The 27,370-nt window shown below is 35.6% G+C and overlaps 3 protein-coding genes and 1 long non-coding RNA gene across 10 annotated transcripts; 3 read left to right on the forward strand and 1 right to left on the reverse strand.

Moving 5' to 3' along the window:
- Positions 1-18: 18 nt before the first annotated feature.
- Positions 19-4,583, forward strand: eIF3j (eukaryotic translation initiation factor 3 subunit J). The gene is made up of 6 exons (XM_011070129.2): positions 19-278; positions 401-483; positions 1,468-1,581; positions 1,669-1,807; positions 3,037-3,204; positions 3,283-4,583. Exons 1-6 carry the CDS (start codon positions 263-265, stop codon positions 3,474-3,476), a joined length of 714 nt encoding a protein of 237 aa, XP_011068431.1. The 5' UTR covers positions 19-262; the 3' UTR covers positions 3,477-4,583.
- A 127-nt stretch (positions 4,584-4,710) lies between these two features.
- LOC105154539 (RNA demethylase ALKBH7, mitochondrial) lies at positions 4,711-6,960 on the forward strand. 3 transcript variants are annotated; one of them, XM_011070131.2, is made up of 5 exons: positions 4,711-5,242; positions 5,747-6,004; positions 6,086-6,259; positions 6,499-6,626; positions 6,701-6,960. In XM_011070131.2, the coding sequence occupies exons 2-5, from the start codon at positions 5,750-5,752 to the stop codon at positions 6,831-6,833; spliced, it is 690 nt and encodes a 229-aa protein (XP_011068433.1). In that variant the 5' UTR covers positions 4,711-5,242; positions 5,747-5,749; the 3' UTR covers positions 6,834-6,960. The 3 variants fall into 3 exon arrangements, with proteins under 3 accessions (XP_011068433.1, XP_011068432.1, XP_011068434.1); XM_011070130.2 differs by having other exon boundaries at positions 4,711-5,171; XM_011070132.2 differs by having other exon boundaries at positions 5,241-5,315.
- Positions 6,961-7,078: 118 nt separating this feature from the next.
- On the forward strand, positions 7,079-25,494 carry LOC105154544 (mitogen-activated protein kinase kinase kinase 11). 5 transcript variants are annotated; one of them, XM_011070140.2, is made up of 16 exons: positions 7,081-8,091; positions 8,171-8,441; positions 8,526-8,760; positions 9,330-9,547; positions 9,713-10,053; positions 10,143-10,323; positions 12,443-12,591; positions 12,682-12,854; positions 13,038-13,058; positions 13,230-13,476; positions 13,623-13,742; positions 14,214-14,417; positions 16,070-16,099; positions 18,980-19,388; positions 20,360-20,692; positions 21,247-25,494. In XM_011070140.2, exons 2-16 carry the CDS (start codon positions 8,254-8,256, stop codon positions 21,974-21,976), a joined length of 3,579 nt encoding a protein of 1,192 aa, XP_011068442.1. In that variant the 5' UTR covers positions 7,081-8,091; positions 8,171-8,253; the 3' UTR covers positions 21,977-25,494. The 5 variants fall into 5 exon arrangements, with proteins under 5 accessions (XP_011068445.1, XP_011068444.1, XP_011068442.1 ...); XM_011070139.2 differs by having other exon boundaries at positions 7,081-8,441; XM_011070143.2 differs by lacking the exon at positions 14,214-14,417 and having other exon boundaries at positions 7,079-8,441.
- LOC147909172 (uncharacterized) lies at positions 17,457-19,005 on the reverse strand. Its single transcript, XR_015545709.1, has 2 exons — positions 17,796-19,005; positions 17,457-17,718 (listed from the first exon to the last, which is right to left on the reverse strand). It is a non-coding gene; the product is annotated as an uncharacterized LOC147909172 (long non-coding RNA).
- Positions 25,495-27,370: the final 1,876 nt, after the last annotated feature.

Below are 27,370 nucleotides of genomic sequence, written 5' to 3' on the forward strand. Positions count from 1 at the left end.
CGCCGTTTGCTCGTCAACGACTAACATTTTTCGTGGAACGTTCGAAATAGGTCGGAGAGATCGTGCCTGGATCTCTCGATCGGTCGCCACGCATGCGCAGCAGGTCACGCTCGCGCGAGCGATCGGATCCAACGTTGGCACGCTGCTTCCTTCGTGCAGTATGGCACGCTCGATTCCGGTTGTACTCGTTGTCACCACGTTTGTGCGGCAGGTTCTCTGTTCATCCGCAGGCACGACGCACGGCGAATAATCACCGGCAGCAATGGACGAGGAATGGGGTACGTAAGTGAACGGGGAACGCTAATCGCTCCCCGCGAAACGCTCCCTGCGAACCGGAGCGATTTCTCGCGAGGGTGAGACTGATTTTTTAACCTTCACCCCTTTGCTGTGTCTCTTGCAGATGTGGACAATGTCGAGACGAAATTCGACCTCGCGATGAGATCGAATAAGTGGGAGGGCGAGGACGAGGAAGAGGATGTCAAGGTAATGCGATTTTCACATCGTTCGTGCTACGCGAGGACCCTCCCACACGAGTCCGCGTGCTGTTCCGCGAACCTAACCTATAACGAACACATGTTCTCCATACTGTGCTTTTCATCGATTACAGAATTCTTTCTCGTATCCTTGTTGGTGTCCTTGATCAGAGCGATGTATACAGTCATGAAAGAAGGATAAATAATATTATAGTTGTATAAGGATAAGAACCAAGGAATCCTGTGAATTTGTTTATACTTAATATTTATTTACTTAATATAGCTAATAGAAGCATATATCTCTTGTTATAAATACTTCTCATGTTTGGAATCAATCTTGTATAGAAATGAATAAGTAAACGCTGTTTAAGGAAGTTAAATTCTTTTGTTTTGTTATTCTTAGGCTGTATTCCGTTTCATGCATGATGCACATGCTGCATTATTTATCCTTGTTATTCATCATATTTAAGCAAGAATAAATGATACGTCATGCGCATCATGCGTGAAATGGAACGCAGCCTCAGAATATAATTCAGTATTTACTGTTGTTAAATATTTTGCATAAAGTATATTTAGTTAGACATATGTGAATAATTGAATATTAAATAATATATATTGAATAATTTATGAATAACAATTGTTAATAGTTGTTAATTTTATTTGAATTATTTCAATTATTGTATATTTTTACTAGATCTTTATTTGATTAAATGAATTATATTAAAATTTTTTGTATTAAGATATTTATACATTGGTTCTAACAAATACTAAATATCCCAATTTTATTATATGATAATATGGTACAATACCATTTTGTATATATATATATATATATAAAATAAGTCTGTTTTTTAGCTGAATTTCTTGCGTGATGTTTATCTTTCCTTTTTTTCTCTCCATACTGGAAAAAAAAGAAATGATGAACAGTGCAAAAAAGAACAGACCTGTTGATGATAAAATCCTGTTTTATTTATTTATGCATATTAAATAACAGGATAGCTGGGAAGATGTAGAAGAAGAGAAAAAGGATGTAGAAAAACCAGCGGAGGTCCCAAAGGCAAAACCGAAACCTAAAAAAGCCCTAGCTGAAAGGATCGAGGAACGTGAGGTTTGTTTCTACTTAAGCTACGATACTGTTTTTATCTTATATAATTTTACTTATATTTTTATATAATACATTTATATGAAAACTCAGAAAAAAGCACGGGAAGAAGCTGAGAGGAAAGCGAAAGAAAAGGAGGATGCACTTACACCTGAAGAAAGGCGAGCTGAACTGTTAAGGCGTCAAAGGTTGCAAGAAGAGGCAGACTTACGGCTGGCGATGGAAACTTTTGGTTTGTCGACTCTAGTAGATTTTAGTGATCGTAAAAAAGATAAAAGAGATAAGAAATGACTTTTTTAACGAATGATCTAACTGTTTCATATTGTGAATTGATAGCTTCTTATTTCTAACATAGTAATTTTTATCTGACATCTAAAATAGACCTCTCTTTTTTTTATCAGAATTATATTAGGCGTTAGAAACATTATTTAACCAAAAATTTTTTATAAGATACGTCATTTTTTTATTACCTTATACATTGTAGGCGCACATTGTCATTGTAATATTACTTAGCTGAAAAAGTACACTTTCTAATTATGCATGGGACGTATAAGCAGTTTTGCTTTGTAACAATAATAATAGCTATTATTTTTATATAAGTGTGACGTTTGACGAATTGAAAAAAATATTAATATTAAACTAACTATTTAAAAATTGTGACGATACACAAACTGAATTGTCAGGAGACACGGTAGTGTCTCGGCGTAACATTACCTATATATTACATTAAATCATACAGTATTATATAAAAAGAAATATCTTTTAAAAAATGCTAAATGCAACACACATACATACACACGCATAGAACATTATGTACATATGTCTTTCTTAATATTTTTATTGATATTAATTTAAGAATGTGGCATAATAGCTTTACATTATTGTAATTATTATAGCCACGTTATATCTACAATCGGTTTATCATTTAGGAACTGCATCAAACAGGGGCAGACAGACAGAAAGAGAATATATATACAAGCATTTAAACTTATTACAAGCTCTACATTTAAATTTATTACTGATGTTGTTGTATTTTAATAAAAGTTGCTATTCTATGCAATTTGTTGTGTTTGCATCAGTCTTTGTAACCTTATCTCATCTGTTATCTGTCTCCTGTACCGTTCCTGATTGATTCTTTTGATGCATATATTGTAACATGCAAAACTGTCAATTATGTGAGTCATGTCAGATATATAAACCTTTATATTTCTTACAAAAATATAGTATACAAAATAGTATGCATTTCTTCAGAAGTACATTTTTCTCTGCAGTTTTATAAAGTTCATTGTTACATGCTCGTGAACAAATTATTAGTGAGTTTTCACAAAATATACTTAAATCTAATACATATTAGCTTGATATGAAAAATATTACGTTACTTATATATATTTAATAAGAAATATATTAATATTATATGTGTTGTGTGTACATTATTACAATATTGACAATTTTATGTTATAGGAGTGACAGAAGTATCGCAAAACGAATCGCTCGATATTATGGTACCGGATACAAAAGAGGAATTTGAGCGATATGGTGCAGCACTGTCACAAAAAATTAATCAATTTAACAAACACGCAGAGTTTCCACCGTTTGCAGAAGAACTTATAAAGTCTATTGCTCTTAATTGTTAGTATATTTGTTAACAATCGATACTTTACTTTCACAGCTAGATACTTTATATTTGAAAATGTTTCTTTGTTTTAGTATCGTCAAATTACTTGAAAAAAGTGAAAACTATAGTTGACAACTTACTTATTGAAAAGCAGAAGATGGAAAAGGGTGATAAGGCGAAAAAGAACAAAGGAAAAGGAAAGGCCAAACTCAAAATCGAAGGTGACAACACCTTATTGAGCGAATACGGTGATTATGTATATGATGAATATGACGATTTTATGTAGCGACTTTTCACATATTCATACATTCTAGTCGCCTAAATACACGCAGAGGAATATTAATTTGCAGAATTTATACAGAAACTTTATATTTGTAATTTCTGCATATTGAATTGTAACCAAAATGTACAACGGTTTAATCTATATCCATGATATCACCCTTAACAAGATGAGAAACAAAAAAAAAGTAGAAGTGAAAGCTAGCATTACAATATTATCGGCGGAAATGCTTAACAAATGAACACTTTCCGACAACTGTAGTGATGTCACATTCACACGCAGTTATTCTGGACAGTTGCAGATTCTACGACTTACTGTTGAGTTTTATTGGATTTTTATCCACGCGTCCGTCGTTATCAGATTTTCAATTTTGATGTTGATATCAGTAACGATTTTAGCTTATAAACATTGAGATTGTCGCGCAACACGTGATTCTAACTTATTGATTGTGCATACATTAACATCGGGCAGTGAAGGATAAAACTATATTTAGTCTTTGAGTTGTAATCGCATCTTAATCTGTTAAAAGGAAGAAACTTTCCCATCTTTATATAGCTGCGCCATTGCAGACTAAACTCGTGTAATTATATTGTGGAAGTTTTATATAACACAGCTTACATATTCATAATACCTACACACACGTACTTTTATTGAAGAATGATTAGAAGTTGGTTTTGAAAAGAGTATATTCCTAAATAAAGGTTGATTATAAATTATCCGCCTCTATGATTCTTGCTCATAATTTATACAATTGATTGTACATTTTACTGCAGAGAAAAAGTATCTTTTATATTTTCTGTTTCAATTGCGTTTCTCCATTTGTAGATGGTATATCTTTCGGCTGTTGATAAAAAATTGTCTAGATTGCTCAGCCTAGAGAAATTAACGCGTGTACATTGCAATGCACGCAGAAATGAACGATATGTATTTCGGGGATAGGGTATCGCAAAGATAATGTTCATAAAACATGTAAGGACGCAGCATTAAATATCTCGAAACTATCAGGAAACTATTTTCTAAACCGAGTCAACTACGTGAACAATTCCTGAGATCTCTCAGGTATTTACTGCTGCGCAGAAATTGATATTGATTTAATAAATATCATTCATTTGATTCTCATCGTTTTTTTTTAATGTCTCGCAGGCTTGCAGCTTGATGTATAGTTGAATTCTCAACGTTAAGTCAATCCTGTCTTTACACAATTCCCTTCATTTCCTTTTATATCATTCTATTCTATCGTTATATTGTTTATATCATTCTATATATATTATATCGTTTTGGTTCATTTCTCGATCTAATTTTAGTTAAAAATCTAATCTCGGTTTAACTTACTTAGAATTAAAAAAAGATCCTTTTTGATTCTTAAAATGTAGAAGTTAAATGTAGAAGTAAAGAATCTCAAAATTCTTAGAAAGAATCTTCTAGAATTCTTCTAGAATTAAAAAAAATTCTTTAAATTCCTTCTAATTTTTAGCATCAGAAAGAATGTTAAACAGATAATTATATCTTACATTGATGGAACCGAGTCTTATTATAAAGATAAAAAAAAATGTCTGCATATAATTCGTTTTAAGTTTGCCTGTAAACATATCAAAACATAGCTAGATTGATAAAGTAACCAAAGTCGCGTAACGAATTTATCTTTGCTAACTCTAAGAGTTAGGGTGAAAGTATGAAATCAGTAATTATATGCACTTACTAGTGAGTCTATACATGCATTAATTTCACCAATAAAGTATGAGAATTGAAGACAATTGGTTTTATTAGCACGTGTAAGCGTTTATTATGCTAATTGAGCAAACGACTTAACCTCAAAATGTCAAAGAATGCCAAATATTTTGCAATGTAAAAATATCATTAATTCTGGCTTACAGTGCAATAAATAAAAACCATAGTCTAGTTAAATAAAACATTACTTTCAACTTTATTTTCAATTTTATTTCATATATAATTAATTTTATAATTGAAATCAATTCAAAATAAAACATGACTTTACTATACTAACTAGGACAGTTTTTATTTTTATTTGTCTTCAGTTTTAATTAAATAATAAAAGTGTTGAACTGTATACAATTACTAAATCTTACTTTTTCTGTAAAATATTTAATTGTAAAAGAAATGAAGTCTTTTCTATTTGCGATCTGTGAAAAATATATGACCTTATAATACAAATTGATTTTGTGAAAAATAAGGAAGAACTGTCAAAACAAACATCTAATAATCTCATGTTTATGTGACTTTTTTAAATTATTTAATCAAAAGATTCCTCAATTTAGGAAATGGCGATAACTATGCGTCTTCTATTCCGTAATATAAACAGAGCGTTTTACTGCTCGACCTCCAAACATAATATCAATTCCAATTCGGAGAAAACAATATCAAGTAATGATGCGATTAAGGATTGGAGAGTGGAGCTGTACGACACCATGAAAGTCCTGCCGAACTTTATCAGTGAGAAAGAGGAAGATATCCTGATACAAGAGGTTGATCCCTATATGAAACGACTGCGCTATGAGTTTTCCCATTGGGACAATGTTGGTAAAATGTCGAGTATCATTGTACTTCTACATTTAGATTGCTTTGTCTTGATTTGTCAATATTTTGAATCTTTGCAGGCAATACATGGCTATAGAGAAACCGAATGGAAGAAGTGGAGCAAAGATAGTTCTCAGATTCTTGACAGAGTTCGTAGAAAAGCATTCTCATCAGAAATGATACAGCTTTCGCTTGTGCATATATTAGACTTAGCTCCTGAAGGCTGGATAAAGCCACATATTGACAGTGTTAGGGTAATGACCTATTATTTTCACTTTCAAGAACTATTTTTATTATTCATTTTATTCTTTATACCTATTTTGTTAATTTGGATAAAAATCAGTTTTTTGTTGTTTAAAGAAAAGATTATAAGAAATTGAAACAATTTATACCTCTGAACTCTATTAATAATTAATTTTTAAATTAATTATCAATAGAGTTCAGAGGTAGTTCTGATTGAAGTCACTTCAAAATATGTTACAAAATTTTACAGTTCTGCGGAGGTATTATTGCAGGATTGAGTTTGCTGAGTGACAGCGTAATGAGATTGGCGATGGAAGGACATGAAGAGGAATGTGTCGCGTGTTTTCTATTGCCGAGGAGATCATTATACATCATGAGGTTCGATTCATAATTTTTATCGTGGCTCTCCTTAATTATTATCGAGAGATTTCATAAATATCATGCATTTTTAGTGGCATTGCGAGGTACAAGTACAATCACGAAATCCTCAAGTCTGAGGAATCGTACTTTGAGGGACGACACGTACCAAAAGGCAGACGCATTTCTATAATATGTAGAACCGAGGCTGATCCCAAAGTTACTTAATCTAATCGATTACGTCATCAATTGCGTAATCTAGATATCATAGTATATCAAAATATCTCTGTAAATATCTAAAGTTCAATTGTTATAGCAGAATCAAATTGTTAATAAAGTATGTTGTTTGAAATTAGTTCGAAGTACACTAACATGAAAAATTGACATTATTAAAACACATTATTTACATTTATATTAATAAATGTTACATTTATATTAATAAAATATACTTTACTTTGTATTGGGTCATCTAAAAAGTATCTGCGGTTTTTAGATGACCCAATATGTGCATTTGTAATATCGAAATTCGCGTTCGATCTCGTCGTTTGAATTTCCCGCCAAGGTGGCTGGACCACGTGACTTCGAATAGATGGCACTGCCATCGGAGGCGCAGAGATTCAATCGGTGTGGCGGTCGTCTACGGGAACGTCGCTTGTCGATGGCGGGGCCGTCGTACGAAACATGGCGTCCGCGAGGTTATTGCTGTGAATGCTGCTCCGTTTTCTATTGTTAAATGCGGCATCGTCACGCGGTCTCCGGTCTGACGCGGAGCGTCGTGTCCTCGGGGCCGGCGAGGGCGTCTGCTTGAATCCCACCACCATCCGGATTTCGGGGACCGCTCGTAAACGCGGTTGAATCGAGTAACGAGAGGAGATACAGGGCCCCCGTCAACACAGAGTGGGCGCTTGTGGGTATACACACCCTGACGCGCGGGACCAGCCTGGGGACCGAATTTCGCCACGAGCGTTACGCGATCTTCATCATCCCGATAGAGACGGATTTACCGCTCCCGTGGGCCGCGACCCCGCGGCGAACGTCCCCCAGGTAGGGCGAACGGGGCCCTGTGCGCCGCCGCCGCCGCCGCCTCCGCCGCCGTTGCTGCACACACGGACACGCGCCTTCAGAATGCCGGTCCCCACCGTGATGAGATTGTTTTTGTATACGGGGTAGTAGGGACACGAGCCTGGGAGATCCAGAATATTCTCGCCTCGTGGTCGCCGTCGTGAGAACGCTCTCGCACATTCCCCGATTTCCGATGGAAAGCGGCACAGTAACACCAACGTGGTCGCGCATTGTCCGATTTCGCAGTTTTAGTGCTTACGATCAACCCCGAACATTGACGAGGCCGACGTAAACACGGCCGATGGTGTTCCGGAGGCACGGGACCGCGTATCGTTATCGAGGATGCGTCCAATGACAGAGTAAAACGACGATAATATACATAACATATGATCCCAATGTATCCCCACTATCGGGTGACAACAAGGTAAACATTAGACAGAATTAGTAAGAGAAAACAGTATCACCCTAGTTCTTATTTCCCCACGTTGCGTGAAACAAAACAGCAAGATATCGTCGTACGCGCCGAGAGAAGACAGGAGTGTGATATACGCTACAGAAGAGAGGAGTAAGGAAAGTGTTGAGCCATATGCCGCCAGCCGGGCTATCGGCGAGAGGCTTGTCTACCTTGATGGACCACGGACAACCAGATGCTCGTCATCGGAGCGAGCGTTTCCTACTCTATTCAGAGAATGGCTCCTCACATCCACATAGTCCCAACACGGCCAACTCATCGCCACGGTATCAGTACAGCAGAACCAATAGTCATACCACTAGGTAAAAAAGATAGAATCTGACATATTAATTTATAGATATTGTATCTTTGATAACATCTTGTGCATTCGTGACAATTTTTTACAGTTACGGGTCCATATATGGACGTACATCTAGCAACAATATGTCTGATAGCAGCGTTTCTGACACGCATAGCGGCGGAACTGCTAGAACCGTCTCTCAACAAACTAGTCCATCCCACGGCACACATTCCTCTTCCCAGTCGCGGCAGGACAACAGCATCACTATTTTCACAGCCCTTTTTGATTATGTCGCTCAGGGTGAAGACGAACTATCCCTGCAAAGAGGAGAAACTGTTGAGGTGATTTATAATCGAATTTGATTGGATGCATTCAGTGTGCATATTAAAGCCGTCATACACAAATTAACGTAAATATGTATGTATGTTTAATGTAAATATAAAAATAAACATTAAATCGTCATGATATGTTTTATTGTGCTATCAAGTAAAATCTGTATTTTATAATTCAAAATTTTACATCTACGCAGATTAAATCATTGTACAACGGCTTTAATATGCATAAGTGCCAGGGTTGATAAAGACTAATATTTGTTTTTAAGAATAAAACATATTGTGTTTCTTTTCAATGCTTATGTTTTTAATGCTTCAAATATGTAATATGTATAATGCTTTAAACGATACTGTAAAAAAAAAACATACATTAAAAACATCAACTAAGTTTCAAACTCTTTAAAACACATTTAGAACATATTTTTTACCAACCCTGACATATACAAGTGCATATTAATGCAAACTGAATTCGCTATTATTTTTATATATCATGTAATTGTTATAGCATAATACACTATCTTCATAAGAAAATACAATATTATTATTGTTATTATTGTTATTATTATTTTCTGCAATAGGTTTTGTCAAAGGACGCCAAAATCTCGGGTGACGAGGGATGGTGGACTGGAAAAATTTGTGGAAAAGTGGGAATTTTTCCAGCGAATTTTGTCGCAGAGGCAGAAAGCATCGACCGAGTTTCGTCGGTGATCGATAAAGTCCAACCGATTGAGATCGACTTCGAGGAGTTGCAATTGGAAGAAGTTATAGGTGTCGGAGGATTTGGAAAAGTATACAGGTATATAGGCAAACTAATTTATAAAATGCAATATCATTATTTTTAAAAAAATGTTTTATAAAAAGGATGCCGATATATTGATTCTAAAGCACTCTAAAAATAGTTTCAAGGTATATAAATTCCATCGCGAAAGTCTTCTTTAATAAATTTGTTTATCATTTCTAGGGGCTTTTGGAAAAAACGCGAAGTTGCTGTGAAGGCTGCACGCCAAGATGCAGGCGAAGAACCTAGTGCAACATTAGAAAACGTACGACAAGAAGCAAAACTATTCTGGTTGTTGAAACACGAAAATATTGTGCAATTGGAAGGAGTGTGTTTAAAGATGCCCAATATGTGTCTTGTGATGGAGTATGCGCGTGGTGGCAGTCTTAACAGAGTACTCAGTGGCAGGAAAATAAGGCCCGATGTGTTAGTCGATTGGGCAATACAGATTGCGAGGGGAATGGATTATCTTCACAACAAAGCTCCAATAAGTCTTATTCACAGGGATCTAAAAAGTTCTAATGGTAAGATACTTTGATATTAATGATGATAACTATATTTAGTAATAAAACAAATCGTATTTTTATTGTAAATAACTTTTTTATATCGACAGTGTTATTAAGTGAACCGATTGAAAATGACGACTTCCAATACAAAACTCTAAAGATCACGGACTTCGGTTTGGCGAGGGAAGTTTACAAAACGACTCGTATGTCTGCAGCGGGCACGTATGCCTGGATGGCGCCGGAAGTTATTAAAAAGAGTACTTTTAGCAAAGCCAGTGATGTATGGAGGTCAGTTCTAAAATTATCAGATTTATTATTAAAAAATTGCAATTAGCATTTAACCATAAGCGTCCCGTTACGCTTGTAAGCATCATTTACCCTTTGTATTTAATATTTGATAAACAACAAGGTTGATGCTTGCAGCGTGTTAGCGTGAAAACGGAACGCATCCTACATTACTCTTGTAGTTTTTAAAACTTGATTACTCGCATGAGATGTTTCTAATATCTAAAAGTAGTATACAAAAAGGGCAAAGAGTCAATAACATATAAAAGAATTTTAAAACGTATGAAAAAAAGAGCATAAAAAATCACCGCAAGTTATAGTTTGTGATATTTAATTATTATTACATTAATAAAAACATTAGACATTTCGACCACAATCTATCCTCAGTAAAGTCACAATATTTTTAAAATGCAGAGTTACATATAGCTGACATTAAATTCAACGTATGATATAATTATATATAAATGTGTTCTTTCATATGTGAAGATGCCTCGTACAATAATGTTACCGCCAATTGTCACGAAAAGTGTAGAATGAGAATTTCCAGATTCTGTTTTACAGCAAAAAAATAATGATGAATCTCAAGTACATCCTTTGCACAGATGGAAATTTGTCGTGACATTATGTGTTATTATTTGAAATACTTGATTTGAACTTGAGATTCACGTTTATTTATTAGGTGTTGGAATTAATTCGTAGCGTTTTTAATGAAAGAATGTTATTTATTTCACATGAGCATTAAAAAATACATTAATGAAAGTACTTCCCATCACTTGTAAAACGCTACGAATTAATTCCAACACCTAATATAATTATAAGAACATCTAATGTTTTTGTTAATGTAATGATAATTAAATATCACAAACTATAACTTGTGCGATGGTTTTTATGCTCTTCTTTTCATACGTTTTGAATTAAACCACGTTCGTTTTTATGATGTATTCTGATCACACGAGCATTAATATGTATAACAAAAAGAATTTTAATTTAAATAAGCAAAATTAATACAAACAAAATTAAAACAATTATAATAAACAAACATTTCAACTCCAATCGAGTCATTTTCAAGAATAATCTTAAAATATATAAACATCGTTCTAAATTAAAAATATGCACATGGTCTTATAATATTATTATAATTCCTTAATATCAAATTTTTCATATTGTGTAATACGCTGCGAGTCATTTTTATCAAGAATTAACAAAGTTATAAGAAAATTCTGGAAAAGTAACCGTGAACAAAAAGAATTAATATTAATTACATAAAAATTAGTAATATGATAATGTACCTTAGTAAATGTGTTAAGAGTCCATCAATAAACAACGAGAAAAAAACGCATGTAGATTGTAGTCCATTTCGTGGTACAATATAATAGTCTTATTATTTAATAAATTATTATAAGCAAATTTGCAAAGGTAATAAGCATCTAACTTGCACGATGTCAAATAAGAAATGTCAAGAAGAAAAACATTATCGAGAACGAAAACCGGCAAAATAGGAGGGGGGGGGGGAGAGAGAAGATATTAGGAAGGAGAAAGAGAATGTATAATGTCAGAATAGAATTCCGTGTCATTTTGTCTATTTATTCCATGTTTCTGTTTTTTAATATGAACCATTTCAGATATTAACCTTTTATTATATGAAGACTCTACATCTAATATGTCCACTTTATTCCATTTGAAGTTATGATTCTCCTCAATACGATGGTTGAAAATCACTGATGGAGATTTTGAACTTATATTGATCAGAAACATGTTCATGGTTTTTATTTTTTTACTAATCTGGTCTTTATTTTCTAATATCTTCTGACTTCTATATTATATCTCAATTATTGTTCTCTTTGATAATTTACAATTAAATAAAGATTGATAATATTCTATACATTCTTTAAATAAAGATAAATATAAACAAATTTTAATTGTGAAACAATTTGTACTAAATATAATAATGTGCATAAATAATATTTATATTTAGTGATTTTGCATAGTGATTTTGTATAAAATCAGAATATCTTAGACATCCTACGCAAATAATGAAATTAAAGAAAATTATTTTTTCTTTTATTATTTTTTAAGTGTGCTTGCTTTTCATTAAAGTATTCGAAATATTTATTGATTATAGCTATGGCGTGTTATTGTGGGAACTTTTGACTGGGGAAACACCATACAAGGGTATCGATGCTCTGGCTGTAGCATATGGTGTCGCCGTCAATAAGCTGACTCTACCTATTCCATCTACCTGTCCTCAACCATGGAGTCTTCTTATGGAGGGTAAAAAATTCGTAATATTTAAATATAAGCTGTTCTTTCTCAAATATCATGTACACGTCGTGAAGGAATAAATACTAAAAATGATCACAGCATGCTGGGCATCGGATAGTCATGCTCGACCGGGATTCACGGATATTTTAATCGCTTTGGACGAAGTGCGCAGTGCATTCGCGGCAACGCCACACGAATCTTTTCACACGATGCAGGAAGATTGGAGGCAGGAGATCGAACAAGTTCTGCATGGATTGCGCATGAAGGAAAAGGTATATGCATATGTATTTAATAGGACACGCTAATTATTTATACATTCGTATATTAAATTATGATATTTCCATATATTAACGGTCATAATTGTGTAAATTATTATCTTTAAATTATATATGTATATGTGATATAAATATGCATAATGAATAATATCCAATCGTTATTTTAAATGCTTTGCAAAGGCATGCCGTTCTTTAGAAGAGGTAAGACAAAAGAATTGGTTAAGATATTATTGTTATAGAAAGAATTATACGTTCATTTTTTTTATTTTCTATTAAATAAAAATACATTACATTAATTATGATGAAAAGCATAAAATACAATTATGTTATTTTGAATAAATTAAGGTCTGACATATTTCTTTTGCTCACAAGGAGCTGCGCTGTAGAGAAGAGGAACTGACGAAAGCACAGGTGCAACAGAGACAGCACGAGGAAAATTTGAGACAGCGAGAACAGGAATTAGCTGCGCGCGAGATAGCTATCTTAGAGAGGGAGCTCACCGTGATGATCATTCAACAGCAAAACACGCCTACGCCAAACAAGAGACGCGGCAAATTTAAGAAGTCGCGATTAAAATTAAATAAGAAGGAACCTGGGAGCAACATTAGTGCTCCTTCGGGTAAGAATAGCTACGTTATTATGTTGCAATCTATATCGTGCAATCAACGAATTTCTTACAAATTTTATCGATAAATTATTATATTCTCTGCTTGGAACATACATAAGAATAGAATTGTAAACTAATTTTGGGAACGTATTGTTTAGATTTTCGTCACACGATCACCGTTCAGGACACGGCCTTAGATCGAGGTAAAGTGAGGAATCCGTCGAGACCGAATAGTCCACCTGGATCACCTAGCATTCCAAGGCTCAGAGCGATCGCATGTGAGTAGTCTTTTACTTTGAAATACTGCTTCTAGTAGTACCGTGATTATGATAATGTATTATGCAATATGAGTGACTTTACGAGCGAGTCAAACGTATTGGAATTGTAATCGAATAATTTGAGTGTAACACTGTTTGTTCGTGGTAGACACTTTGTATTTTTATTCGTGTATAATATATATTTTTTTCGGCATGGTGTGCACAATTATTGTTTTTATATATGAATACTTTTCCATTTTATTTTCTATTCTTTGCAAAGATCACGATTACTTTGAGCTAATGTATTACCATAGTATATACTTATAAATTGCTGAAATTAGCGTGCACAGTTATATCGTTTGACAGTCGCTTTACGAAGAGTATATCCGTAAAGAAGCTTTACCTCCGCGCCGAATAAGCGAAGGAGATGAGAAGAGTAGTTAGTAGTATCGTAGTGAGTAGCACTTTGTTTCTTTTTCTTTCCCCGTTTAGTACCGGCGGACGGAGTTAAGGGTAAGACATGGGGACCGTCGACGCTACATCAACGTGAGCGCGGAGCTATTATCACTCAGCCGCCGAATCCCGCCTCTCCTGGCGGCAAACGCTGGTCCCGTTCCGCGCCAGATCTCGAAAAGACACCTCTGCGTACAGCCCTGTTGGCGAACGCGCATCGCTCCCCGCTTCTGCAGGAAATAGGTAACCCTACCACCAAAAAATTGTACTCCTCGGCCAATAACCTGATAGACAATCAGCCAGGATGTAGTAGCTATAATGATATGCCGCAAAACTCGCTCGACATCGTGCTGGGCGCGTACTGCGCGCCTTGCAACATAGGCGAGGACTTTGTCATTCTGGACAACGACATATACGAGTCTGTAGTTGTGCATAACAAAAATCCCCCGAATAATCTTAAAGCCCACTTCTCGGAGGAGCCCTCGATAATCAACGATGATTACCCAAAAACGGTGGGTCATCGCGCGGCCGCTACAGTTTCGAAAGCTACGTCTCCCAAGTGCCAAAAGCTGCCCGAGTGGGAGCCCTCGTACTCCACGAATTTCGTGCAGAACGTGGCGTCCACTCTGGTGGGTACCGCGAAGCGGGTCAAAAGTAAGAAGCGCGACAGGAGTAAATCGAAGGAATCGAAGCGCAGGGACAGTTCGGAATCGCGGCTGGCGTCTCTAGCTGATTTCTTCCGGTCGCCATCCGGCTCGCGTAAGAGCTCCCTGAATTCACCGCGTAGCGGCGAGAGAAAGAATTCGGTAACTATCAAAATTAACGACTACGACGGTCTGGAGTCGAGTCCCGAGAATTCTATCGGCGGCAAAACCCAGCAGTCTCAGCACAAATCGCGCCTTTCCAAGAGTCCGCTGCGGGTGTTGAACAAGATGAAGACGTGGGGCAGCCGGGACGCACTCGACGACAAAACCGCTACGGTTAAAGTGGAGTACAGCGTCCTGGAAAACGTCATATCTATACCGCAACTGAGCCATCGCGATTCGAGCGAGCAGATATTGGCCAACGTCAGTGTCTCGGTGCCTAGATTTCTCGCAGCGAACTCACGCGAAGGAATAGACTTCGAGAGCCTCGAGTCGGAATTGTGCAATTTCGATTCGGAGCATTCGAATGACAGCTCGAGGTCGAAGAGCTCGTTGGGACCGTATCACGAGACGACGAGCTCCAGGCATAAAAGATCACCGATCGCATTCGAATTGGACGCGTCGCCTGCGAAACCGGTCGCCGCCGCGTACCGTTTAGACCACAGCATCGAGATGAATTCCTTTTTACATCACAAGTCCAGAAGTAACGAATACTTGCGCAGCTGCGACGGCGACAGCGTCGCGCAAACGTCGTCTGGTGGCCTCCAAGAGGGAAACGATCGTCAGAGCCCGCGTGCCAATTACAGTCCAAAGAGAAGTCTGCCCGCGTCTCCCCCGGATCATGCCAGTCTCTGTCGCCCGACCTCCGAAGATGCTGATGTCGTGTCTAAGAATTTCGCTGGCGAACAATTCTCGAAAAAGGGTGACAAGTAATCGCGCGCGGCTTCGACGAAACGGATGTACTCCCGTGACTTTTTCCATACAGGGTGTTCCGTGGCGTGCCCGCGCTGCTCTTTTAATTCCAAAATTCGGATCCACTTCCCTTTTTTGGGACACGTGTGCACAGTATCCATGATTAATTACAAAAGAAGCGCGGCCGAATTACGAATGCCCTGTATTTGACGAGAACGCAAGTAGAGCCTGCAGCTCGAAACGCATTTCGGATGGCATGCCTCCTATCCGCCGCACTTTTCTCCTTACATGGTATTTTGAATGACTTCGTACTGATCGTGTGTTTCTATTCTATCGCAGGCCTCTCTGAGGAAAGCATCTACCATACCCGTAAGTTTTCTCTTCACGCAACGTTGTTAATGTCGTATTTCACTGATGTCTCCTTCATCCCATTTCCTTCTACTTAAACTTTTACTTCGAATTTTATTCTTTCCTTCTCTTTTTTTTTTTTTTACTGAACGACGATTTGTATTGCGTATTGTAAAGCTAAGGCAAGGATCTCAAGTAGACAATGTCTTTTTACTTTCATAACTGAACGAAACTTTTGCTATGAAGCCTCCTTATCACGTAGTTATTAGCTAGTGCTTAATGGTTGATCACATAGTGATAATGCATGTGTACACCGATCGATAGTGTCTTTTTTTCATTGTCTCTATCAATTTCATTTATGGACGACGCAATTAGATTTTGTTCTGAATGAACTGTACGGACTTCTCGTGGATCGAGCGATACTTTTGTTGCCCCACTGTGTCTCGCGTCCATTATATAGTGTATTCCCAGATCATTTTATCGGGATGGGACTTGGTCTCCTGTGCAGCGTGAACTTATTCAGACTTGCGAGGTAGTTTGGATTAGATTCGGTAAGGGACCAGATTTAGAAATTTAAGTTAATCCCCCTCTCCCCTGTTCTACGACAAGAAACGCGAAGAAGCTGGTGCATTCGAGAACCCAAAGTTGCCTCGAGAGACGGAATTGATGGTACATTTAAGCGATGAAATCAAATCTTTAAAACGTTTATACAGAGGGCACGGACTCGTTTCTTTTCTTTTTTTTGTATCCCCCCTCCCCCCCCCCCACGCGCTATATAATTTACGAATTATTTATCCTAATTTAAGCCGATGTGATACTCGTAGTCCGAGTAAGCTAAACTCTAATAAGAATATTAAAAAGAATATATATTATATATGTATATGTATACACACAGTCTTTCTGGTGTTGGTTCTTTTCTGATATTTATCTGGAAGACATAACATTTCTAACAAGCAGATCTAACAGCCCACTACTACGCGAAAGAGAGTCACACGCTTCGTCTATTACCGCAAAGTTCAACTTTAACGGTACTTTTACATTGGAGCGTTGTCAAGGTTGTATATCTGCATAGTCATAATTTTATCAAACGAAACAAAAAATCAAAATTACATCACATATATATTGTATAGATATATGAAAAAAGAGAGAGAAAGAAAGAGCGTACGAAAGAAGAGAGAGAGAGAGAGAGAGAGAGAGAGAGAGAGAGAGAGAGAGAGAGAGAGAGAGAGAGAGAGAGAGAGAGAGAGAGAGACGAAAAGAGAAATATATATTTGTTAGCCCTTCTTATTTCGTTGTCTTATGTGCCTTTAGATCGATTGCAAATTTATTAATTGTTAAATACAACTTCCAGCGAGAATTGTTCGTTTTTTCTGTACTATTTGTTATGCCAAACTTCCGTTTCCGAAAGCAAAGATTTTTTGCACACATCACATTCGACACACGGAACCACACACGCACACACTTGTATTTAGAAAATAGAAATTTTTTTCAATAAAACCTTTTCAGTTGGACACGTTGAATTTTGTTTTTTCGTTTTGCTGAATTTTTACGCTCGGTCTGTGCCACTTGCTTTGCTACAATTCGATGATAACAGATTATCGGCACAATATATTTCTTACATCGCCCTTTTATCGGTATTTCTGTAGAAATTAATAAACGATTACATTTAATAATCAAATGTTCATAATCAAATTAACGAATATTCATCACCGCTTACCGATGTCACATGTGTAACCGGGATTGTACGGTGTGCCGAGAGACAGCCGAGCGTAAAAAAGAAAAAAAACAATCCTTGCATGCTTCCAGTAGGATCCTAACTGTTAACTCCGTTTGGGTATGGTTCCTTTCTCTTCCTCCAGGTCCTAGATTCGCTAAGGAGTAAATATTACTCACGTCTTAATTTCATACCGTGCCAATTTTGACAGCTGCGAGAAATAGGGATCTGCAAACGTTAACCATCTGATTAAATGCTTCCGTTACGATAATCTGGCTTTATGTGACTTTGTTCTTAGTCATTTTGTTTTAAGTCGATGAAATGAGGAAAAGAATCTTTGTAAGTAAAAGTGTATGAGACAGTATCTCTACAGTAATATACCGTTTGATTAATTATTATCCATTCTAAGTAGAGTTTTGGAATGTTTCGTATTTTAGATGTGGAGCACAATACCTTTCGAATTTATCTTTGCACGTAGTATATATTGCACGAAGTCTATATTATATTACGACAAGGATTAGTAGATCAGTAGAAACATTTATCTTGTACGTTGAACTTTGCTACTATTTATGAAAATTAGCTAAGGCCAATATCAGTAGTTTATAAAGATACTTAAGAATATTTCATATCATTTGAAAATAAATTTAAAGTTAAAAAAAAATTATGCGCGCATGTATTTAATTATAAATACTTGGCTTAGCCGATTTTTAATATATGCCTTGTATGTTGTACAATTTGGATGTATACCTTTTAACGTGGTTTGTTCATAGCAAGTAGAAACAGCTAATGCGTGAAGATAATACTTAATTTACATTTTTACTTTTATAATTGGCTTTCATGCATGAGTAATAATAATAAATAATTAATAAGAAAACTAAGCATATATAAATTGCAAGCTGTCGCATTACTAAAAATTAAATTGAAGTTCTGAGCGTAAAATGCATCAAAATATTAAGTTAATTAAAGATTTAATTAATTGCGCGGACAAGGTAAGCAGTTCCCAACCGCATTTACAAATTTCAGCACAGGGAAGAGAAAAAGAAGTATATATCATGCTTATAAATAAAACCGTTAATTTATCAGTTATCTTTGTAGATTCGCTTTAACGATCCTATTACTCTTGCCAGCGGATTGCGCGAGTGCTACACCTGTCGTCGTCCAAAAAACAACCTGAATATCTTTTATAGATTATACAGCATTATCGCCCGATCTATCGACCGACTGGATAACGTCGGAATACCCTCTGAAGCCAGGGCTGACTGGGCCCTACATCATGCCGATGCCTGTTCCCATGCCCACTCTCTACAATGGCGAAACGAAAAAACCAAAGCTAAGCATAGTCGAACTGGTACTGTACAACATCGCGGCGATGCTGGCTGGTGTGGCCACCGGCTACGACGTGAGAATGTCGAATATTTCCCCGATACATCCGCGGCTGTATCCACGGCTGGGCGAATGCGACGAGGATCCGCCGAGGTGGTGGTTTCAAGCGGATACCGGATCGAATCGCAACTCCTATCTCGGTGCCGATTACGAGTTCAGCTCGAGCAGCGGCTACCCGCACAATACTTATCACGGACGGGCACACCATTACAGGTAATCTGACAAAAATAAAATATTTTGTTAGAGAAAATAACTTAAAATGTGTACCAGGATCTGGTTCATGTAAGATTAATCTTGGTTTAACTTACGATTTATTTTTTTTAAAGACCAATTGTTCCATCTTTTGGTAAATTTTACCTGTTAGGTAAATCTGGCAATCCGCGCATGTGATTGGATAATCTATAAAAGATATTCAAGTTGTTTTTCGGACGATGGTAAAATTTACCAAAAGGTGGAATAATCAGGTCTAATTCTTAGAATTAAAGCCGGTTGTTCTACCTTTTAGTAAATTTTACCTGTGAGATAAATCTGATAATCCACACATGTGATTGAGTCTGCTCATCTTGCTATTTACCCAACAGGTAAAATTTACCAAAAGATAGAACAACCTACCCTTAGAAAGATAAATAATAAATCAAATCGAGATTAAAGTTAATCTTACATTTATATAATAGAATTGGGCTCAGGTGTAGTCTCTATAAAAAGCGACTGGAAATTTGTACTTTCCATAAAAATGTATGTTATATATATATGAAATAGTTCAATGAGGTCAATATTTATATTTAAAAATATAATTCTAGTTTAAATGAAAATTTTTTTCATTTTATCTTAATTACTTTTAAAAACAATGTCTGCTTTTTATTGAAATAATTTTATCCAGACTTTATATCACTACAAACTTTTTTAATTTCAAATACAATATCAAATCTATATTTTTTTCATTTTGTTAAATACGTATAATATTAGGTGTTGGAATTAATTCGTAGCGTTTTTTAATGAAAGAATGTTATTTATTTCACATGAGCATTAAAAAATACATTAATGAAAGTACTTCCCATCACTTGTAAAACGCTACGAATTAATTCCAACACCTAATACATTCTTAAGTAAAATGTAGTTGGTTTAATTTAGACACAAATGATAATTACTCTATTCAACATAGATTTATATGACTATCATCGCAGGCCGTTCCTAAGTAATATGGGTGGGATAGCACCTGGCCTTCCATCCACGGCGATGCCGGACAAACCACTGCGTTTCACGGACTCCCCGCAGCACTACACGAGCAGTACAACGGGCTCCAACGCTCCGACGCCCAGCCCAAGAAGAAAGAGCAGCAGCAGCACTAGTAACGAGGATGCATACGATGCGGCCCGTGTCGATCGTATGGAGAGGGTGCCGACGATATACATGGGCAACGTCGCTTCATTCCCCGATTACGGACCGCCAATGTACACCGTCGTACCACCGGAGTACTATCGGCCTCCCGAACCGTATTTCATACCTACAGAGTATCAGTAAGTATCAGTAAAATATTATACAAGGTTTTTCCTTAAAAAAAAAAAAAAGAAATTTTCATAAGAAAGAAAGAAATGATGAAAATTTTAAATGACACTAGGCGTCAAGTGGAGGCTTATTTAAAAGGTCTTTTGATGGCAATAAAAACATTTACGATTTTAAATCGCTATGAACGATCCCATCCAAAACGACGAACATACAAAAATGGAAATTTCATGCACTTGGCATTATTCAAGATTACCTCTCGTTTTTATGTACCTGAGAGTGATAGTTAAATACCCAAAAAGTAGTTTTTTTGAAGTATCATGTTTCACAGTTTTCTGATATCTTCTTTTTACAAAATTATTGCAGATTTCCCACACTTTTGGGATATCAGCATAATCTCGAAATCGATGAAAGAAATAGAACCTTAGTATGAATAAATTTTTGCTCAATTATGTTTCTTCTAGATTGTGGATACGATTTTGAAAACCGATTTGGGGAAACCGAAATCATATGACATAAATATTGGAGCATGGTTTTAGATTAACAAGGGATCTTTCGTTATTTTCAGCGATCGGATGCTCGAATGCCCCGAATTCCCGCATGCGTACGACAATCCGAGCAGCATGAACAGCCCGGCCAGACCGGTGTCCAGACTTCTGCCCTACACACATCATCGTACCTCTTCGAATGTCTCAAACGCCAGCACGTCAAGCCAGAGCAATGTCAACCCAACGTTCCGGCTGGAAGACGAGGATGATTACAGCGTATTACCAATGCTGTATTACCAGCGACCCTCGAATGTTATTTCCAACTTGGCGACGACGTATGGTGCGAGTGTACTCAATCATGAGTATGGCTCGCCGCTGTTGACTCGTCAGAACTCTCACGACTCCAACTCAAATTCCGGCGAGCGGCCAAGTAATCTGGAGGTAGTCACGCGACTACGTTCAAGCCTGAAACGATCAAGTTACAATCCGTACAACTCGCCAAGCAAAAGCGTAAGCAAAAACAACTCCGGTTCGGGCACACCGACGAATCCGACGCCACCGGATTCACTCACTTCCGAGGATTCGAGTTATGTCTCCGCCAAGGACAGCCAGATCAGTCGAGTGCGCTTCTCGCCAGTTACATTCGATCGCGATGGCGTGTCGGGACGCGATATCCACAGAGAAACGCTACTAGACATCCCAGTTCACGGTCAGAGTCAGGACATCACAGTGCCGTTGCAAGCCAATCGGCGCCTCAATCGAAGTAGAAAGCCGAGCATTTCGGAGCTTGAAAGGGAGTTTTTATCATAGCACTGGCTTATTTAAGCACATCCCCCCCCCCCTTATATAGAACCAACAGAAGTGGGTTCGTCGATATTTTATCTATTTATCGATATTTCTAGCGAACGATCCTAGGACTGATCTCTTTACGCCTCCGATTATACAATCGCGATTACGGAATCTTATGATCGCTGATTGAAAGAAGAATTTGTAAAACGAATTGCACGTTATCGAAGCACTGCCTCCCGTGGACGATTCTTAATAGTAGCAGTACACTAACAAGTCTGGGAATCATCATTCCATGCAACGCATATACAATCCTGCGAAATTCATGTACGTTCAACGTAGCGTAATACGTGATTGGGTGAATCTTTTTAATTTCATAACATAATATTTGATATACGTGTAGAAATATGTACATACATATACCATGAGCGAAGATTACGACGCGACGTGGTATATATTCAAATTGCATATTATTTCGAGAAAAGATATTTTTCTGTAAAATACAAAGTGTATTTTACAGTTTCAATCGTTAATAACAGAGTTTTCGAATAAATACAATCCATTTTTTTCTTTAGCAATCAACATCAATTCGCATAACGGTTAACTTAATATAATAACTTAATATACATACATTATGTATACTAATATTTAAACAATGAATTTCTCAATAGCATACACCACAACGCAAGATGTTGGCTAATATTTTATATTTTAATCACACAACAATTAAATAAATAAACGTTTCGACCTTAAAAATTAACGGTGGGAGTACTTGACTGATTTTAACAATAGACAAATTCTCAGGATACGTATAACATGTAATACGATACAATAGTTGACTACCTTCTCTTTTAAGGTTCTGCTTAGAAAATATAACTTGACGTTAACGTGCGTTCTTTTGGATTAATTTTACAAATTATAACGCGATATAAAATTCTTTGTTGCGTTGGTGTGATAAGGTATTTGTATTGAATTGGATAAAGGAATTGTGTAATACTGAAGATGACTTAATTTTTAAGGTCAAAATGTTTATTTATTTAATTGTTGTATGATTAAAATATTAACTCCCAACATCTTGCGTTGTGATGTATGTCATTGAGAAATTCGTTGTTTAAAAATTTTACCACGTATCGACTTTTATTGTTTTTTATACTAATATTCTTCTGTTAATATGATAATTTGTGTATAGAATGAGGTGATAACTATTGTAATTTAATTAATTTAAAGATCGTAAGTTTTCAATTTTAAAAATAACTTTTACCCAGAAAAATAACGTTTCTACCAGATTAATTTCAATAGATTTGTAAATTAACTTTAATCCTAGTTTAACTTACACTTCTAATGCCTATTTCTATCAAGATTAACTTTAATCTCTTGTCCTTCATCTTTTTCTGATTCTTAAAACTAGAAAAAAATGAAGAGTTAATTAAGTTGAGATCAACGCTCTTAAGTAGTCATCACAGTTATGTTGACGTCATTCAATATGGCTATCGTGACTATTCAAGAGTCTTAAAATTAAACTATACTAGTAAAAACGGGAAAATAAAGAATAAGAACTTATTTAAGATTTAATTTATTTTTTATCTTTTTTTAATTTTTAGAGAGAACTAAATAATTAGATTTCTTAAATATGTAATTTTGACTTACTTTTTATCTTTTTCAAATACTTAGAGCTAGATAAAAAGTTAAACCAAGATTAAAGTTAATTTACATTGATCAAAAATGTTGAAATAGATATTAGAAAACAAAAGTTATCGCTATAATGTCTTTTATACAACTTTTCTTAAACAAATTTTGTTTTTATTCTTTTAAGACCTTAAAGGTGATAATTGTTTCAGTCTATATAATGAATAATAAACATCGAAGCTATGCAATTTGACGTTCTCTGTGGTTTATTAAGACATTCCAAACGTTATCGCGTTTATATAATCAGCATCTGAACGATACGCGTGTATTTGAAGAGCGAAGAGGAAAGCGATAGTCGAGCTCGCGATAGAGGGGATTTATCAGAATGCATATAATATGTAATTCCATGGCGCTAGTAAGATTAAAGAAAAAGGAGTGTTTTTTTTTCTTCGGCAACTACCGCATTAACAACCTCATATATTCGCTTTCGATATTGAGATTCGATATTCAGTATTTCAGCGAAACAAAAATGTTATCTCTCGCATTTAATATGAAAGTTACGTTAGTGTGTTCTTCGTAACTTTGGTGATACTCGGCGCAATATATAAAACATTCCAGAGAGATTTGTTGGAACGTAAACTGTTCTACGCAATACGGAATTGACATTTCGTCAGATCGGTGTAAGCTTAGAAGATATTTGCGTTTTTCGAGATTTGAAAGTCCCAAAGTTATTTCTCCCAGAGTTTGTGATAGACGAAATGAATATCATTTCCGTATTGTTTAAACTGTTAGGATGAGAATAGATTTTTTTTGCTTGTACTTTTATCAGATGACGTATTGTGCATTTAAAAAGCGTAATGGTGATTTATCTTAATTTTTTTCCTATTAGAAAGTACTGACGACAGTCTCGTGAGAAATTGTATAAATTTTTGTGCGTTTCGTACAAGCAACTTTGTACAAGCAATTCGCATTAATTATAAATACGCAATGGCAGCTCGAGTATTGTATATTCATAGGGAAGTACGTGTTGTTTTAGACGGATCAATTCAGTTCGAGTTGACGAACAATCACTATTTATAATCTAATTTTATGTACTTTACAAGATACGGACAGCTAGAAGTATTAGTTGTAATATTATGTACTTAGCCGAACTTTTTCCGCGATTACGTATTAATCTACAGTATTTCCGACATAATCTCTCTTCTTCTTATCGCTATCAGTGTAACTAGTCATTGTAATTGTATTTTGAAGTTGTACCATTGTCATTTTAATAGCGATACGATTCCATTTTCCTTCATCTCATAATGTGCTAAAATTAATGAATTAGACAAAATTCTTCATCGCATCAGTGCACTCGCCTTTTCAACACTCTTCTGTCTCCTAATCTTACCCTATTTTCTTTGCAATTTTAAAGATTTGTGTGGTGAAAGGAAGGAAAACGTTGCTGTGCCGCTATTAAAATAGTGCCTCTGCTCAATGATACGTTCATCGTCGTTCTGTTGCAATGCACAATTGGAGATGTACACGGTTAATACATTGACCCAGGTACTTCCACCCTGCCTCGATTATGCCAATCAAAGCGTATAATCGACAAATACGCTCACGAAAATGCGGAGGACATGTACAATTAGCATTTTCGACATTTAAACGTGAATTATATGTATCGTAGCGACGAACCGTGATTAGATAGTCGCGCTTTGCGCAGCTGTCACGCTTCTTTTGTACCTTATGAAAACAGTACGCCGTTGTATTGAGTAATCTATGAGCGTCTGTAGAAAGTATCCAAAGCGTGAGTCGCGTGCAAGTGAATACACAACATGCAGCTGCGCAAAACGCGAGGTGTATTCATTGTAGGATTGTTGTAGGACGAAGATCCTTCTAACGATCGTTGTACATATAGACAAAAAAAAAGTAAACGCTGAATCATTATTACTGTTTAAATAGCGACTATTCATACATTCCTTATACAGCCGACGCTGTGCTGTACGATATCCACGAGGCTTCTCCGAAAGATATTGATGACGAAAGTTGGATTTGCTTCGTGGATATTGCACCGATAACGAGTGTAAGCATTTCAATTCGCAATGTGGGGTACCGACTCAAAAGGAGGGCAATTTTCTGCCATCTTCTTTTGAATAATATAATTCAGGAGATATTAAGAAACATTCGTGTACCCCGTGCTGCGTGCTCTATGTGCCCTGAATGTACATACGGATCGCTGAGTAATGAATTAAAACCAGGGTTGGCAAAGATTTTTTTTTTTTAAGCATAAAACATTGTTTCTTAAACATGTTTTTAATATTTCAAATATACTTTAAACAGTATTATAAAAAAAAACATGCTTAAAACATATTAAAAACAATTAAATATGTTTTAAACTGTTTAAAACATATTTTTTACCAACCCTAATTAGAACGCGATGCACGTAATCTTAATTTATTAGCATTATGAGATGACGAGGAATGCTCGAATTTAGTTTGAATCTGTGAATTAATCAAAGTTACTTACACTCTTTACATCGCATTCGAAGCAATCAAAAACATCTCGTTTGTATCAACCTCACGTAGCGTATTACGGAGTCACGGATTCTTTTATCTTCTTCGTCGTGAAAGCCGCTTTTCGTTTACATTGTTTTTCCTGAATGACTATCATCAGTATTGTAAATGTACGCTGTGTGCGATGTACATGAAATGTGTTAGAAGAAAGAGAATTTTTTTGGTTTTCTCACTCATTGGAACTCATTTACTTAAGCGGACAATTTAGAAATAGTTAAATAGACCTTTAAATTTCGTATAAAAATGTATGCAATTTTAAATTTATTATTTTTTAGTTTGTCCGTTCATTAATTATACGATTTTTCTAACGTTTATTTTGAGCGTTGTGTTGCTTAGGTGATTATAACGAAGAATGAAAAAATCAGCCATCAATAGAAATCCTCTGATAAATAATTTTAAATACGATGGAGATGCATGAAATTTTTCTTAAATTGAAAAATGTGAATCCATCAAATTGACGTTCAATGATAAAACTTGCAATATTAATTGACTTTTCTCTTTTTAAATTTAATAACTTTTTCGAATTATATCGATAATCCGGCTTTTCTATACATTTATCTCTTTCTTACAACACATTTAATGGATATATCTCTACGCTGTGCGAAGGTATTTCTGTGGTGCTAATTACGTACTTAAATACGTTAAATAAGTGACACATAGAAATTCAAAATGCTTCCAAGGTAATCGAGAGAGAACGAGAGAAAGAATGAAAGAGAGAAAATGTTTGAAGTTAGTGAATGCTGATATTCGAGAATAATTGTTCATATATATATATATATACATATATATATATATATATATATATATATATATATATGATAATAATTTTTAATTATACAAGAATATAAAATGTTCGCGGCAGCTATTATATTATTGTGTATGGCGTATCCGTCGCCGACAGTGCTAGTCTAAGCTATATTTATTTTTTATATATATAACAAACACCTTAGCATAGAGATTAAAGAGATAAGAATCCGATTTTATACTTTATTAGAGAGCATTTACGGAATATGTTTGACTCGTTGAGCAGAACGTGTATAAGAAACGTGTGTTCAGAATAATTCTATATATATATATATATATATATATATATATATATATACACATATATATATACATATATATATATATGTGTGTGTATATACACATATACATATATATATACATACATATATATATACATATATATATATATATATATATATATATATATATTTATTTACGAGATAAATTACGT

The sequence above is a fragment of the Acromyrmex echinatior genome, chromosome 7 (genome assembly GCF_024713525.1).
Source record: "Acromyrmex echinatior isolate Ae372 chromosome 7, ASM2471352v2, whole genome shotgun sequence".
Classification (NCBI taxonomy): Eukaryota; Metazoa; Arthropoda; class Insecta; order Hymenoptera; family Formicidae; genus Acromyrmex; species Acromyrmex echinatior.

Bases quoted from the DNA above. Each gene is read 5' to 3' on its own strand.
- eIF3j (XM_011070129.2), top strand. The intron at 484-1,467 runs GTAATGCGATTT...ATTAAATAACAG, and splicing joins ACGAGGAAGAGGATGTCAAG to GATAGCTGGGAAGATGTAGA. The intron at 3,205-3,282 runs GTTAGTATATTT...TCTTTGTTTTAG, and splicing joins AAAGTCTATTGCTCTTAATT to TATCGTCAAATTACTTGAAA.
- LOC105154539 (XM_011070130.2), top strand. The intron at 6,260-6,498 runs GTAATGACCTAT...AAAATTTTACAG, and splicing joins CACATATTGACAGTGTTAGG to TTCTGCGGAGGTATTATTGC. The intron at 6,627-6,700 runs GTTCGATTCATA...ATGCATTTTTAG, and splicing joins AGATCATTATACATCATGAG to TGGCATTGCGAGGTACAAGT.
- LOC105154544 (XM_011070139.2), top strand. From the start codon at position 8,254: ATGCCGCCAGCCGGGCTATCGGCGAGAGGCTTGTCTACCTTGATGGAC. The intron at 8,442-8,525 runs GTAAAAAAGATA...AATTTTTTACAG, and splicing joins ACCAATAGTCATACCACTAG to TTACGGGTCCATATATGGAC. The intron at 10,324-12,442 runs GTCAGTTCTAAA...TATTGATTATAG, and splicing joins AAAGCCAGTGATGTATGGAG to CTATGGCGTGTTATTGTGGG.